Below are 16,847 nucleotides of genomic sequence, written 5' to 3'. Positions count from 1 at the left end.
GACTGGAAGGGACCTTGGAGTTCTTCTAGTCCAGCCCCTTGCTCAAGCAGGAGATCCTAGACCAGTGATGGCTAACCTTTTCCGGACCGAATGCCCAAAGCGTGTCGCCCAAACCCCCAAAATATGATGCGTTCATGCCCCCTGCATGTGGCCTGCTCCCCACGAATATGTGCCCCCCGCATGCCCCCCGTGCATGTGCAGCAGAGACCCAAAGACCAGCTGCAGTAAAATTCTGTTTTTAAATTTTAGTAATAAAACCATAATAATTAATATTACATTATAACAAAATATAGATATAAAGGGCCTATAACTGCATTCACTTCCCAAATGTTTCCTGATGTATTAGCTTCTAGGAAATTATGGAGAAAATGCACATAGACTATTTTGGAAAGGCAGTCCCTTAGATACCCAAGCTTTAGCCATATACATCTTTAAAAGTTGTAACCAGAATCTTTTTTCCCAACCATTTTATTTTACTCAAAAGAGTAAAATAAAAAATCAAACAGAAAAAAAAATTAAACAGAGACAAAGTAAAACTAAACAAAAACATTAAAAATGTGAATTGAAAAGAAACAAAGAATAAAAACACATACTATCTATCCCAGTTGAACATCTATAGCCACAATAATAGTTTCCCTCCTTACAAACGAGATCCAAAATGTATAAGCTTGTACATCTATTTGCAACTCAACTCACCTGGCACACATTATATATATATGTATACATGAAAGGAAAAATAGTTAACATGTTAAACAACAGCAAAGTTTAAGTTCAAAGTAATCTGTTAAAAATCTGTTATTGCATTTATCTCTTAGAAAGTCTACAGCAGTTTATTATTTACCACAAATCACCCCATCATTATCTCTGAGACCAGGGTAAAATACCCTTATTTGGTTCTTAATAATGAAACCTTTCCTTAGGTTTTTTATTGGAAACTTTCCCAACAATTGTATCTCATTTCCAAAGTTCATAAGTCTTTGATGTAAATATCTCTCTGCAACATCTGGTGTTGACTTATTTTCCTTGACAACACTACATTCCTCTTGACAAGAAGTCTATCCTTCATTCCATTAGCTCAGAATTTCCTACATTCATTCTCCTTTCAATCTTTTCTGCCAGATGTATATTTTTCAAATCAAACACTTTCTCTGCATCTGACAGCAAAGATCAGGTTCCATTTTTTTCAAATTGCAAGGTTATTTCCTGCTTTTGGATGTCATCTTGAGTTTAAAAAACCATTATTGACCCATTAAATTTGTTATTTATATTTTCAAACAAAACCTGTAAGTTGGAGAGCATTCTTTTTTCAGATGTTTCCCAAAACATCTTATCTCCTTTTAGAGGCATGAGAAACATTTGTTCTCTCTTCGAGCACAAGAGGAACACCTAAATTGTAACAGCTTCTACAAGGAAAGGCTCCCCCATCCAGGGTTTATAAAGGGGGAATTTCCCCATCAAAAATTAAGAGATAAGTATTAGGGTTCTTTTTTTAAAGAAGGAGGAAAAAGAGCTAGAACAAGCAAAATTTATAATGCAATCCTGTGTAAATATAAGTCCCACTGCAAATTTCCTTACAGCTAAAACATAGCTTAGAATTTAATTGTAAATAGTGAAAGATCAGGAAAAAAAGGTGTAAATGTCCAGTAAAGGGTTATAAAATAGATCAGAAGTCAACTAGTCATAAATGAAGAGATTTTAAAGCTTCAAAAAGTGCAATTAAATCCCAGGGATATTTAGGCAAAAATGGGCAGCTGAAGGGAAAAGGTGACGAGATCAGACCTTCTGATCATTCCTTATTGAGAATAGAGGGCATCTAGACCCCTTCTCTGTCAGTGCATGATCGTGTGAATGTTGTCTTGGGTCCTTTCTAGTCACCCCTTCAAAATATGGGGAGCAAGGCCACCAAATAACCAGCTTTGGTGGCAAAATCAACTGTTCATCAGTGGGAGAAAAAAAATCTCCCTCTGTTCAGCAGGCACCATGGGGGAGGAGCCAGTAGCAATCAGAATCTTAACTTGCATTCAGGAATATCCTGGTTGGTAACACATATCCTGTAATAGCAGTGTAAAATGCCAGTACTGAGATTGGCCAGTGAACATGCAGAGCACTGCATTCTATACAAGCTCAAATTTCTTCTTGATCTTCAAAGGTAGCCCCGTGTACAGTGAATTTAAGTAATCCAATTGGGAGATGACAAGAGCATGAATGGTCCATCTTCAAAGAAACCTGTTCTACGTAAGGTTTCCACTACTGTAACAGCTGAAGCTTAACATAACCCTTTGTGGTTATAGCATCCATCTGCTCTTTAGACAGGAACTATGAATCCAAAAGAACCCCCAGACTATGAAGCTGCTTCCTCTTGGGGAGAATAATGGTTACCTCATCAAGAATCAGCCCTAGAATAAAAATACTTAATTGACAGACATCTTGCATGGGTTGCATCTGAAACTATTTTCCTCATTAAGAATCTGACAATCTCTAGCCATTGGGATAGGACTTCTACCACATCCTCCACTGGGGGGGGGGGGGGATGGGAAGGGTAGAGAAGTAGTGGTGGGTATGCTCAAGATATTGTGGGTGATGTAAGTAATGGGTGATCTCTTTCAGTACTTTGGCTTATATGTTAAGTAGAGGAGGGGACCAAGCCTGGGGCTTTCCATAAAAGAATTATTTCTCTACTAAAAACATCTGCTCATGTAAAAATAGAACCAGTATAACATGATGCCTCCAACTTCCAAACTCACAGCTCAATCTTCAAGAACTTCTGAAACCCAACAAAAATATGAGGTACCAATCTAAGATTACCTCATTTTGTCCTGCCAAGAATCTTTCCCTCAGAAAGAACAATTTGGGGGAAAATGTGTGCATGGAGGGAAGGAACATCCTCAATTTGTGTTTTCTGCAAGATAGCAGAGGATCTTCACATAAGGAGGCATACCTTGTAGTGAATTTTGAAGCTTATGAATTTATTTATTTATTTATTACTTGAACTTATTAGTCGCCCCCTCTCCCCACAGGGACTCGGGGCGACGTACAAAAGTATTATATAGCGTACAGAGGAGGTAAGAATAAATAAATAAGTTACAATACCTAAAAAAGTTAAAACCCCAGTGAAATTAACCCTTAAAAACTAAAATTACCAATTAAAAATGCCCTGGGCTGGAGAGGTTGATTTGAATGATTTGTAACCTGCAATTTTAAGATTATTGAAGAATTATGAGAATATTTTCATGGTAAAATTATTAAGAATTTGTTTATGGTAACATAAAACCCTTCAAATACCTTTGGCCAAATTTATCTTATAATGATGGCAACCTATCAGATTTTCAGCTATATTATTGAGCTTTTACTTTAATATTTGTATTCTTTCACCATTATTCCAATCAGGTCCTATATATTTTTTTTCATGTACATTTTCCATTTATTCCATTGGAGGATTAAGCTATCTTCTAATATTACATACAAGAACTGAATTTTCCATTTATATAATTTTTATATTTTACTTCACTCCTTGTCTTCTATGGCCATTTTGTCCCAAGATCCATTCTTGATCTAACTAAAACATGCTCTGCCAACACTTAAGCTTCTCTTCCTCCATGTAACCTTCACTAAATCTCTCAAATTTTTCTAATTAACTATAAAATCGTATTTTTATATATCAAAAGCTTGAGAGAATTATTCAATGTCCTTATTTATTGTGAGGCCCTTAAATCCCCCAATCACTCTATATTCTCTTGTCTTATTTCCAAACATTCATTCTTCTCATATAACACAATAAAGATTTTTTTTCCTGAGCAGAGGGGCGGGGCTGACATCGCTACGACATGACATGCAATCTTGGGGCTCCAGGATTGCTGTCGATATCTCTGCTGCTGGACGGTCCTTTTTGGACCTAAACCGTCCCGTAGAGACGGTGATAGAGAAGGGCCTGTCCTGCTGATCTCAGGTGCATTGCAGTCCCTGATTGATTCAGGAGAAGCCTTTTTTTCTGGTTACATGAGAAGCAGCTAATGAAGCTGCAGAAGGTTGGGACAGTCCCCTATAACGGAAGCAGAGCAGGAGAGAGAGTGTGTCAAAATTGGTAAGATAAATTTTACTATTAGAGAAGAGAAAACCCCAAAAGACTTGAGTAAAATTAAAATTGAAGATAGAAGAGAGCAAGCAGTGAATTAGCTTGAATTAAAACTATTGTGTTATCTTTTTTTCTTTAATTTCATTTCTTTTTTATGGATGGATTTTTTTACAAATGCCTCTTACTTTTAAATTGGACTGGTCTTTTTTTCCCTTCTTCTTCTGTTTTTCCCCATTAACTGTATTTGTGGATTAAAAATCTCTTTCCTCTCAATGCTCGTCTGGATCTTAACTTTTAAGCATTTTAAACTTTTTTTCTTTCTCTTCTTAAACTCAGAGCTTAAAGAGAGGTAAAAGCAGAAGAAAAAGAAATAACACTGCCATCTAGAGGCTGGAGGCTTGGTTACATCTAATATCTCAAGGCTATTGGCTTTATTTACCGAAAGGGACAGAGAGAAAACATGTCTTCTTTATACAGGTGCTCTTTTAAAATAAAGAGAAAGCCTTGAGTCGAAAGATTATATTGAATTTATTTGAAATCTAGCAAAAAGTCTGGGATGTCTTAGTGACAGTGTTTACAACCTGGAAAATGGTGCAACATGAAGAAGAAAAGGAATTTACATTGCAAAGAATTATGCTTGAAATTCAAAAAGTCCTTATAAGCACAGAAAGAATTGAAAAGAGACTTGAGATTATAGAACAAAGAACAGAAAGAATGGAGAGAAGAGTTCAGAATATTGATGAAACAATGATGAAATTTGAAGATAGAGTTCAAAAATTGCAGAAAAATATGAACAAAGTGATAAGAAAATTGTTGACATTGACAGAAAACTGAGAGTGGAGGGAAATGATACGTATGGAATACTGAAAGGAGAGGTAGACGAACTGGAACTCTATCTTATGCTTCAAAACATAGATGAAGAAAGGGGAGAAAATATGGCAGAAACAATGAGCGTAATTTTGGCAGAAGCACCAGTGATAACAAAAGGCAAGCTGATGGAAGGAACAGGTGGAAGGTTTCGAGTCTTTACATGCAATGAACAACAAGCTGCTAAGAGAAGTCAACATTGGACTTATCAAGAAAACACATAGAATACAGATTCTACAAATGGCAAGAGATATTGGACGGCACTACTACTGGAAGGATACAGGATGATGAAATGAAATGTCACAATAAAATTAAGTTAAACTTAATTAAACTTTGAGTATTATGTATAAGATAAAGTAATAATAGTTATAGTCAAATAAATGATTAACAATGATAACAATGCATTTATATATACTAGATTGATAATATGGAATTTTATATAAACTGTAAGTGAGGACTATGGAGATGATGTGGAAAAGCCTTTTTATAAAAGATAAACAATTCTATATAGAATAGAATACAAAGATGTAACACCATTGGATGAGTCCAGGATGATGTAATGAAGTGCCATAATTATAAATTCACTTTAAATTTAGTATGCTTCTCATAAAAAGGATGTAATAATAGCTATACTCAATGAATGTTTAATAATCGTAATAATTGTATACATATATACCAGATTGATGTTATGAGCAATGGAATGTGCTGAAATGAGTAAGTTAACATGAAATTAGAGAACAAGAAGATAGACAATTTTATAAGATATGGGATTTATTTTATCAGTGGTTAGATTAAAACAAAAACAAAAAACATGGAATTGGAAATTATTAGAGAATGTTACCAATACCAAAATAATAGAATGATTTTAAATAGGATATAAAAAATATTTTATTATTGGACATGTTGAAGATGATGTAATGAATTATTATATAAATGTCCCATATTTAAATATCTCATTTAAAATGAAGAAATAATAGTATAGTGAAACAAATGAAGTACTATAATAATAATGTATACAAATATACTTGATTAACAATATGAATAAAATTTATATAAAATTTAAGGGATGACTATGGAAAGGATGCACAAAAACCTTGTAACCAATCGACATACTGTATGTAATGGAAGATGTTTTTATGTTACGTGTCTTGTGTGTCTATGTTTGTTTAAAAATAAAAAACTTTTTTTTAAAAAAAAAAGATTTTTCCTGAGACAACTTTCAGTAAGATGAGAAGAACCTACATCCTCATTTTTCATGGGGCAATTATAGCTAAATTTGACACCTGGATATGAGATCCATACTGCTGTATATGAGATTCATTCTTTTAGCTGGTCATTAAGGTCATCTAGAGGCTTAAACCTCCACCTGACCTTAATGACCCGCTAAAAGAATGCAAATGACCAGCTGTCTGCAAGGAATATAAATCCTTTCATTCCCCACCATCCAGCCAGAGCTGAAGAAGCTTCTTGAATGAGAATCAAAATGTTTTCAAACACTTATCTTGGTTTACATGCTAGTATCTTTAATTTAGAGATTACCTGAATAATTTATGCAGCCTGTATCCCAACAATTAGAAAATAAATGCATAGCTGTGCATCATTTGCAGCGTTTTTATACATCTTCAATTATCATGCATTGTAGTATTTAGGAATAACAGCAAAATTATTCATATGTAATTGAATGCCAATGGGATAGCATCATTAATTCCTAATTTGCCATCTTGAACTCATAGAAATAAAGTAGAAATCTACCAGTATTGTAGTTACCAAGAAAATCAAGAAAAAGAAAACAACACAGGATTCTGAAAACAGCAAGGTTTACACTATTTTTAAAAAAGAGTATATAATATATAAATACGAAAGCATTGGCCAACCTCAGTTATATTTGCCGTTTTGATGCTGCCCAGCTTTGCTAAAAGTCCAGTGGGTCAAGAGGTATGAGTATCTCAATTTCAATTTCTTTCAGCCATGTGGGAACTTTCACCCTCATGTTTGATGCCCCGCCCAATTACTTAAACAGCTAACTGGCTTCCCCCTGTGGAGTGGGTTGGGGGAGTGGGAAGATGAAGGAAAAGAGTGCTCTTCCTGTTTCTTTCCCTTTTCGTTTCTTGTCCTCTGAAATTTCAATCTAATCTGCAAAGTTAACCTGTTGTCTATAGTGCTTTTTTGGTAGGAGGGAGGTAAGCCCTTTTTCACACTAGGGGAAACAAGTATGGGGAAACCAAGAGAAAAGAAGGAGCAGATTGGAAGGAGGAGCAACTGTCAGGCAGTGTCATCAAAATGCGATGTTTAAAAAAGTGAAAAGGGGGAGGGAGGAGGAGACAAAATAAGGGTAAAAAAAGGCATGGAAAAAAGGAGCAGGAAAATTGGAAGAGGAAGTAGACAGGGAGCAAAAGAAAGAAGAACAGAGCAGGAGAGTGAGGAGGTGGGGGAATAAAGGAGAGAAACAGGATTCAGGAAAGGTGCCTTATAAGTAAAATAAACAAACAGCCTAAATACTAGATAATTCTTAATTACTCCCTTCCTTTTAATAAGCCACAAGTGATATAACAAGAAAATACAAGGAAGATTTTAAAAAACATACGCTCACAAAACTCTTCCAATGGGTTCCATCCTTCGTCTGGAGAACAAACTGTCATGAATGGTTTGCTGGGGTCTTCTCTATAGCCAGGAAGACATTTGAAGACTACTGACTCATAAGGTTTGTAAGAAGATTTAATAGGCTCATATGGCTTAGCATTTTTCAATACTGGTGGAGGTCCACAGTCACCTAAATTAAAGAGAAAACATTAATTTTAGTCAATGTGCAGCTAGTTTGCTCTGCAATATTTTCAATTATGTAAGGGAACAGTGGTTCTTAACCTTTTCTTCACCACAGTCCTCTTTTAAATACCTTTTGTGGCCACGGACCCCCAAGACTTAAGATTTAAATCATAATATTTCTTCAAGCCTTTCTGGACCCCTTGTGGGCGACACCCTCCCCCCCCAGGGGTCCATGGACCAGAGGTTGAGAACCACTGTAATAGAATATATCATAATATGTTTATATGAATTGTATGCAATAGAGAATGGATTTTGTTTATTTATTAATTGGAATTTATTACTTTAGTATAGTAAAGTAGCACCAGCTTCAATCTATGTTTTCAGCCATAAAATCAGTACAATAAAACAGTAAATTTGTTGTTGTTATTACTAAGTGGGTCCAACTCTTCATGACCCCATGAATAATAGCACATCAGGCCCATCTGTCCTCATTGTCTCCCACAGTTTGCCCACATTAAGTCCATTGTATCAATGACAATATCTAACCATCTTATCCTCTACTGCCCCTTTCTCCTTTTGTTTTCAATCTTTCCCAATATCAGGATCTTGTCCAATGAGTCCTCTCTTCTCCTTAGGTAGCCAAAGTTTTTGAGCTTCAGTTTCAGTATCTCTCCTTCCAAAAACCAGTCAAGATTGGTTTCTTTTAGGATTGACTGATTTGACCTTTTGCAGTCCAAAGGACTGTCAAGAGTCTTCTCCAACACTACAATCCAAAAGCATCAATTCTTCAGTGCTCAGCCTTCCTTATAGAAGCCATACACTACTACTGGGAAAACCACATTATAAACTATACTAATACATAAGATAATAAAGTACATACAATATCAATAATGTTGAATCATAAAACTCCAATACCCCAAAATGCCTTGTAAAGTAAGCTAGCTTTGCAGATTCTTTCTAAAGGATGCCTACATAGGCCCAAACCAAACTTTGATGGGAAACTGTTCCCTAGTATGGGGTCATTATAGAAACACATTGTCTTTGGGTCTTCTCACATCTGGCATTGAACAGTCAACACTGAAGTACTCCAAAATCCTCCACCTGGGTTGAATATTTAGCACAGGTTGGTTCACCTACAAAAGATGATCCTGAAGGTTTCTCAGATCAAGCCATGGAAAGCTTTAAAAATCAGTATTTTGAATTACACTGAAAAATGTGTTGGCAGCCAACAATGTAAGTGCAACACAATGTGGTGTGGCTGAAGTGGTTTTCAGCTGGGAAAAGGGGGAAGGCTGCCAGTCAAGCAACTGAACAGAATTCAGCAGCATTTAAAATAAAATGAAAATTAGTGAAGATTCAGATAAATAAAAAAAGAACCTTAACAAGGAAGGGAAGATAAAGTTTAGGCTTTAGATGATAGCCAGTGTACTACCCCAGAGCCTTGTCTACAATACTCAGAAGACTAGAAGAAAAAAAGGAATTGCCTAGTTGTGGCAGAGAAAAGATTAAAGGAGAAAAGAGACACTGGGTGTGGAAGAAACTGATAAAGCTTCACCCGTAGAAATCTGAGCTGACCATGTGAAAGCCATGATGAGACAACAAGTAGACCATATCAGAGTGCTGTATAGTAATGAAAAGGAAGGGAGAGGATAAGGGCAAACGAAGAGAGAAAATGAAAGCTGTGAATATTTAGAGACAGTAAAGTCAGAGTAAGATGTAGAGAAAGTGCACATACAACTGAGACATCCCTTGAGCTGGAGAGATTGGCAGATTTAGTCATACCCCAAGTTAATTTTAAAAAGGATTGTGGGGCATTTTTTTACAATATTCAATATACAATAAGTATAGGTAGTTATAATTTAGCAATCATAATTGGGACTGGCAGCTTGGTCACTAAAAAAACAGTCACTAAGTGAAACAGTGATTGTACTTACAGTCTTACTTCAGCTTTCCTTTGCTTTATAAATCTACAATGATTATAAATGCAAGGATTGGTCTCAAAGTTATTTTTTATCATTGCCATAATTCAGACTGATATAAAAAGTGACTTCAGTTAGACAGTTCTCTTAAGTTTCTGTGAAAAATTGTGATGGAGCAGGGATTCCACATGTCGTCTGAACCCATTGTATTCTAGGTATAGGAGCATAATCTTAAATCTAATAGAGAAATTACTCTGGCTGTTAGAAAAGTAGAAAGAAAAATGATAAAAATTGCAAAACGGGTCAGGAAAGAACACTCCCGTGAAGTATAAAATAAAAGAACAGAACAATATACGGAAATAAAGAAAATGTACACGTTGTGAATAAGCTATTAGAAATACAGACAAAGATTAAGAATTACAACTAGGACTATGATAGGCTTTGGAGTAGGATACAGTTAAGAGAAAAGCTTTATTTTTGTGAAGAATAAAACTTGACATTCTGTAATAAAGATACACTGTGGATAAATCATAAATGTTACAATAGGGGTGAATATCTGTAGCTTGAGTGAAGGTTTGTTCTCTGAGCTTGTGGGTTGATTTCCAAATGTCTGATTACCAGGCTGGGTAACATCTTCAGTGGAGTTTAGGGGATGTCAATGTTCATGAAAGCCCGAATCCTCCAACCCTTAGGAATAGCAATAGCCCACAAACCTATAGCCATGCTCCACTAGGAATTATCCAGGACCAAAAACAAGATAAAGAAGGATGAAAGAAACAACGTAATTACAAAATCAACTGTAACCATTGCAAACAATTTTAAGTGGGACAAACATCACCACTTAAAAACCAGGATCCATGAACACTGGCTGGCAATCAAACGCCACAATCCCAAATCTTTAATCTCTACCTTTAACCTCAAACAGCACCAATTTGATTGGAGCAACACAAAAATAATAGGCCGTGCTATCACCCACCATGCTCATGAGTTCAATGAAGCCTAGCACTCCACAAACAATTCCATCAACAGACACATTGACTTACAATCAACCTACGAATCCCTCAGAATCCAAATCCACTGCACAGCCAACCAGAGACAGCACCAATCCTCAACCAACCCACACAACTTCCCCTCACCAGCAGTTTACTTCCCAATGATCCTGACCTAACTTCCCTATCACAAGACCCTCATTTGATATACCCACACCTGAAATGCTTATAAACAGAAGAACACTGATACTGACATCCTCTAAACTCTGCTGAAGATGTTATCTACCCTGGTAATAAAACTTTCGGAAAGCAACCCATAAATTCAGAGAATCAACTTACACCCCCAAATCATAAACCTCTCCACTTTCTTGCATGTGTTTATACCATCCTTACATGTGTTTAACTTTCTTACTATTTCATGGGGAGCTGAGGTGAAATCAGTTTCCCAGGATTTGGAACTGGATGGTCATTGGATCTAGAAAAACATCAATTCTCTCACTTTCTTGCAACTAATATTGAAGTTTTGCCAAGAACTGAGGAATGATCAGGAAATCAACCATTTCCTGCTCATTTCCCTTCTTGGCTGAACTGTTCAACCTCTTCCCTACCCCGGCACCCCATATACATACATAAACGTATACAAACATCAGATTCCCTCATTCTCCGAATCAATGGTGATGACAATCATTTTTTGATGCAAACAGTTGGGCAGACTGGGATCATAGAAACAACAGAGAAAATGAAACCAAAAATTGAGTGATATCCAGCCACTTCAATCACTGATGAGTCAAGTTATGGGGAAATCATCAGCATGTACAATGTTCATTGTTTGGCATACGATAAAAAAGGAAATGAAAAAGGGAAGAAGCAAAGTAAACTGAAATTATATTTCCTGTGTATCATGTTGTGCATATCTCCAGACTTTGGAAAAAAAGCATTAAAATTTATAATGAATTAATTGGCTCTTAGAGATAGTCCTGCCAACCTAGCAGTTCAAAAGCATGTAAATGCAAGTGGATAAATAGGTATCATTTTGGTGGGAAAGTGACAACGCTCCATGTTTCACTGCACACTCTGTACTGCATCAGGATGTCATGCTGGCACATGACTGTGCAAATGTCTTTGGACAACTTTGGCTTAATGGCCTAGTACAGTGATGGCTAACTTTTTTTGAATCGCATATCAAAAGCAGGGGGAGTGCAGGGGGAGGTCGTGCACAGGCATGCCCACACCCATAATGCTATGCGCGTGACCCCTGAGCGCATGCGCATGCGACCCCCCCCTGCGTGCACAACCAGCATGTCCCCCCATGTCCTTCTGGCATGCTTTTTTCGCCCTTCCCAGGCTCTAGAGGCTTTCTAGGAGCCTGGGGAGGGTGAAAACAGCCTCCCCGTTCCCCCGGAGGCCCTCTGGAGGCTTCAGGAGCTTCCCTGAAACCTCCAGAGCATGAAAAACCGGCCCTACGGCAAACCGGAACTTTGGGAATGGACTTCTGGTTTGCTTGTAGGGCCATTTTTGGCCCACCGGAGCCTTCAGGAAGGGCTGGAGGCTCTGGAGGGCGAAAAACGCTCCCTATGGCCAAACTGGAAATGACTCCAAAGGCAAAAAACAGCTTTAAAAGAAGGCCAAAGTCAGCTGGCCAGCACACACATGTGTGCTGGAGCTGGCAGGGCAATGCCTTCTGTGCCCTAACAAATGGCTCTGTGTGCCACTTTAGTGGAGTAAAACTCACAGGGACTGGTTTACCTACCTGAACCTTAAAAATGCAAACTGAATTATTACCTAAACATTTCTGAGGTTTACCATACATTCTTCTAGCTTGTGCAAAAAAAAGGAGAAACAGGGAAATCTTGCACTCGCTTTGATTCACATACCTAAATATGGATCCAGCTTATTGTTTAGAGGCCTCATTATTGAAAATACATTTTCAAATTTGAATCAAGTTCGCTAGGTCACTATACTAAGTCATTATAGGCAAATAACTATTTATCTAATGAAATATAAATTACTCTGGAAATAGGTATGTGATTTGAATTGACATTCAGCAACTTTTCAGGTAGATAGGTGAAATAGTAGGAAAAATTATTAGGGAAGACAGCCTTTTTTATCAGTATAGTACCAGAACCCATATACTAGGTCTTTGTGTCTAAAATATTCACTTAAAGGTATTTTATTTCCATCAATTTCCATTATTTGCGTCATGCCATAAGTATGCAAATGGTGTAACCTTATGTGAATGATGTAAGTTTGAATTAAGCAAACATTCAGAAATAACAGACACACCCTCCCATTGAAATGAAGGTTGTACTTTCAAATACTAGTCAACTATTAGTGGAATTTTTGATAAAAGAATAATCAATTATTATTATGTCTTCTGAGAAGCAAATCTTATGGGAAAAATGAGAACGTCCCTTTGGATTTCTGGAAATATTTATTGCCAGTACGGTATCATAGTAGCAACCTGAAAGCTTGCCAAAGCCATTCTCCATATCATCTTGCATTTATTAGTCTCTTTCTCATTCTTCCCTCTCTCCTGGACTAAGAAATCTTTTCTGCAATGGCCTTCTTCCTTCTTTATATTCTTACAGCCTGCTAGACATTCCATCACAGTAGCTGAGTATCTTGAAGTTATCTCTTTTCATGATAATTAAGAGTACCATGAAGTTTTGTTTCATCTGAGAGTTTTATTTACTCCATACAGTTCTAAACCAGGAAAGTCAATTTAGAGCACCGGCAGTTAAAACTACCATGCTAGGACCAACACTTCCAACATCTATCTGAATGGAGAATACTTCAGAGGGCATGGCTTCTTGTTTTCTTTCTCCAGACCTATTAATATTGTTAAATATTCTGAAATAGATCGACTTTGACAGGAGAAGGGAACCTCTGGCTAGTTTCATCTTTTAAAATTCTCTCTGCAAATTAACGAGGAACTTTTTTCCAACTTCCTCCTGATCTTTCTACAGGACATATAATAATGTTTGATGAAAACATTACAACAGCCCTCAAGAATCAGTACAAGGTTCACTTTAGTTTAGATGCTTCTGTGGCTGCTTATAACCAAGAGATGCTGACATATAGTAGAAGCAAATGAAAACAAAGGTGGAGTGAGTTCAAATCTAAAATTTGACGGCAGCAAGGTTGGTAAATTTATATTTGGTGACCTGAGAGTTCACACTATTGCCTGGTCAGAAATAATAGTAATAACTGGCTTCACAGAACATAAAATACATTTTTTCTTTTCCATTCTCATCGATCTTTATATGAGGTCGTAATCGTGATCATTGACTCTCTTTTAGGATTATATTTGGAAGATTATTTTTGAACGGAAGAGAAACAGGGACGAAAACGGAAGAGAAACTCGGACATCCTTTTTCGGAACAACGGTTATTTTGGAGGATGGGAAGGCAGCAGAGACCGGCTGGCTAGCCGTCGAGTTAAGTGGCCGTCCAAGCGAAGAGACGCAGCTCCCTCATCCCCTCCAATCCTTCCAGTTACTTACCCAGCACTCCGGAAAACAGTGAGAAGAGCACTAAGATTCTCGAACCCAGGTGGGAAAAGAAGTTCCCAAACATCGCAGGGGAGCTTCTACTCATTTTTTTCTTCTTTTCAACGAATGAATCTCCAAGGCGCGAGGAATAAGGGTGTGGAACTGCATGGGGGGGCGGGCGATAAAGACTAATTTCGGGAATCCCTCGGTGGATAGTAGGCTTAAGTAAGGGCTTCCCTGCGACCAGTTGCCGGGGAAACAGGGCGGTGGGAAAGTCAAACTATTGCGAAAGTTCGAAATACGTTGCTCTGCGTTTTTTTTATAGTTCACTCCAATTCTTGCTCTCATCCCTTCCAAAAGTCTGACCGTGCTGTGCTTGTGGTTCATTGCTAGGCGTAGGTTATATCAAAAAACACCTTCTGTCATTCCCGTTTTCAGAAATCCGGAAATGACTGTTTGACCACACCTAATTGACAGAGCCAGGCTCTAAAGCTGTCCGTCTATGATACGCATCATTTCGGGCTTCGCCTTCCGTTCGTTTAAAAGACTCAAATCTCCAGGTTTTACCGCAAAAGTGTGCTTTTACCAAAATATATGACTGCTTTACTTTCCTTCCACAAGAGCAGTAATTCCAGGTTATATCATTACCTAGACATGTCTCAATATTATAATCCGAGTTTTTTAAAAATACTATTATCCATTTTATATGAATGTATAATAATAGTGGCTATTTGTTTATGGAGATTCTCAGTGATGCAGGTCATGGCTGTCCCAAAGGTGTTTTTTTCAAAAGGCAACTGGACTTTCTGGTTTTTCTTTGAAGATGTTCCTTTTTCATTGAAGCCGTTTCACTTCTCATCCAAGAGAGCTGAAGAAGTTTCTTGGATGAGAAGCAAAATGTCTTCAAAGAAAAACCACCAAGTCGGGTTGCCTCTTGAAAAAGCACCTTTGGGAGAGTAGTGGCTATTGATTTTACACTTGTCTAGTCCCTCACATCTCCATGTCATTGTGTTCTACGAGTGTATGTGATAAGGAATTAAGAAACATGTAATATACTTATTCCGAATGTGAAGTATGTTTGCAAATGTTATGATTTAAAAATATAATTATTTCATCAGAAAATATTAGTTTACATATATTGGCTACACCCCAGCCAATACTAAAGGGAAGGCATTAGATTTTGTATATTAGTTGTTGTAAGAAATTTGAAGATTCTTCCACTATGGTCAGGTCTAATCCAGCCAGTGCCTTGTTTTCATTTTATATTGCTACAAATGTTAATACAAGTTTTGGAAGAAATATTATAGTTAAGGAACATGATGTGATATTGAACTATGATAATAAACTATGGAATTTGTCATCTCATGAAGAACTTTGGAATAGAGCCGTGATGGCGAACCTATGGCACGTGTGCCACAAGTGGCACGCGGAGCCATTTGTCAGGGCACGCGAGGCGCTGCCCTGTTAACTGGCCAGCGCGCATGCGCGCGCTGGCCAGCTGAGTTCACCTTTTTAAAAGCTATTTTTCGCCTTCCCCAGGCTCCAGAGGCTTTATAGGAGCCGGGGGAGTGCGAAAAGAGCCTCCCCCGCCCCCCCCGGAGGCTTCAGGGACCGTCCGGAGGCTTCCCTGAAGCCTTCGGAGCGCTTAAGACCACCCTCCGAGCAAACCGGAAGTGACTTCCGGGTTACTCGGAGGGTCGTTTTAAGCGTTCGGAAGGCTTCAGGGACCTTCCGGACGGCGGAGGGAGGGGGGACTCTATAGCCTTCCTGCCATGCATCCTGCACAGGAATCCGTCCCCTCGGAGCTTTGTGCAGGCGTCGCAAGGCTTAAGCCGAAAGGGAGGGGGAGGGGGAAAGCGAAGGGGGCTTTGTTGTCCTCCTTCTCCTTCTCCTCCTTTCCCCCTCCGGCTCGAATGTGGCGCCCGGGCCCGGCAGGCAGCGAACGAGTCGGAACCTGCCGACCAGAGGAAGAGGGTGAGAACGCGCCGAGGCTGGGTGGAGCGGCGCAAGGACGCCGGGCCCGAGGCGCCGTGTGGCGGAGGCGATCCGGGCCCGGGCGATGGAGACGCACGTCTCGTGCCTGTTCAGGGACTGTCCCGAGGCTTCCCTGAAGCCTTTGGAGCGCTTAAAATGACCCTCTCTTGCTCAGAGGGTGGTTTTAAGTGTTCCGAAGGCCTTAGGGAAGCCTCCGGACATTCCCTGAAGCATCAGGAGGGCCTCCGGGGGGGCGGGGAGGCTCTTTTCGCCCTCCCCAGGCTCCTATAAAGCCCCTGGAGCCTGGGGAGCGTGAAAAAAGCATGTAAAAATGGGTGCGTTGTGCGCGCATGCGCACTGGGGGCGCGCGTTGCATTATGGGTGCGGCACGCCCGCACACAACCCCCCCGCGCTCCCCCCACTTGTGGCACGCGAGCCAAAAAAGGTTCGCCATCGCTGGAATAGAGCATAGTTGGTATAAATGTAAAAAATATATTTTCTTGATTTTAAGGAATGAGTCCAGGGCATGAGTTTATTATTTAGCTCTAAATAGTCTGTTTTTTTAAATGGAAAGATGATGAGTATGTTTTGATAGGTTTATATCTTATAAACTTCAGGATTGAATTAATTTTTTCTGTTGTCTGTAGTTATATGGATCTCTTGCCACTCCTACCCGCCCACACTAATTAGGGTTTTCTGGGCACGGGGGAGCATCTCAATTCATTTTGATCATTATTATGTATTTAGTTTTTCTTTTTTACTGTTTAACCATT

The 16,847-nt window shown here is 38.6% G+C and overlaps 1 protein-coding gene across 2 annotated transcripts in view; it reads right to left on the bottom strand.

The window, feature by feature from the left end:
- LOC309389531 (complement receptor type 1-like) overlaps positions 1-16,847 on the bottom strand; it is a 191,693-nt gene that overhangs the window by 35,407 nt on the left and 139,439 nt on the right. The window contains exons 1-2 of one of the 2 annotated variants that reach the window (XM_081948039.1): positions 14,113-14,510; positions 7,524-7,709 (exon numbers count right to left, since the gene is read on the bottom strand). The exons of the other annotated variant lie outside the window; for it this stretch is intronic. Coding sequence (XP_081804165.1) covers positions 7,524-7,709; positions 14,113-14,206 — 280 coding nt within the window. The 5' untranslated portion in view covers positions 14,207-14,510. Of the gene's footprint in view, positions 1-7,523; positions 7,710-14,112; positions 14,511-16,847 lie in introns of those variants that run through there. 2 annotated transcript variants of the gene reach the window in all.

Source organism: Natrix helvetica (genome assembly GCF_964273705.1).
Source record: "Natrix helvetica genome assembly, chromosome: 3".
Classification (NCBI taxonomy): domain Eukaryota; kingdom Metazoa; phylum Chordata; class Lepidosauria; order Squamata; family Natricidae; genus Natrix; species Natrix helvetica.
The sequence above is the reverse complement of the archived record's forward strand: the minus strand, read 5'-3'. Positions and strand labels throughout refer to the sequence as shown.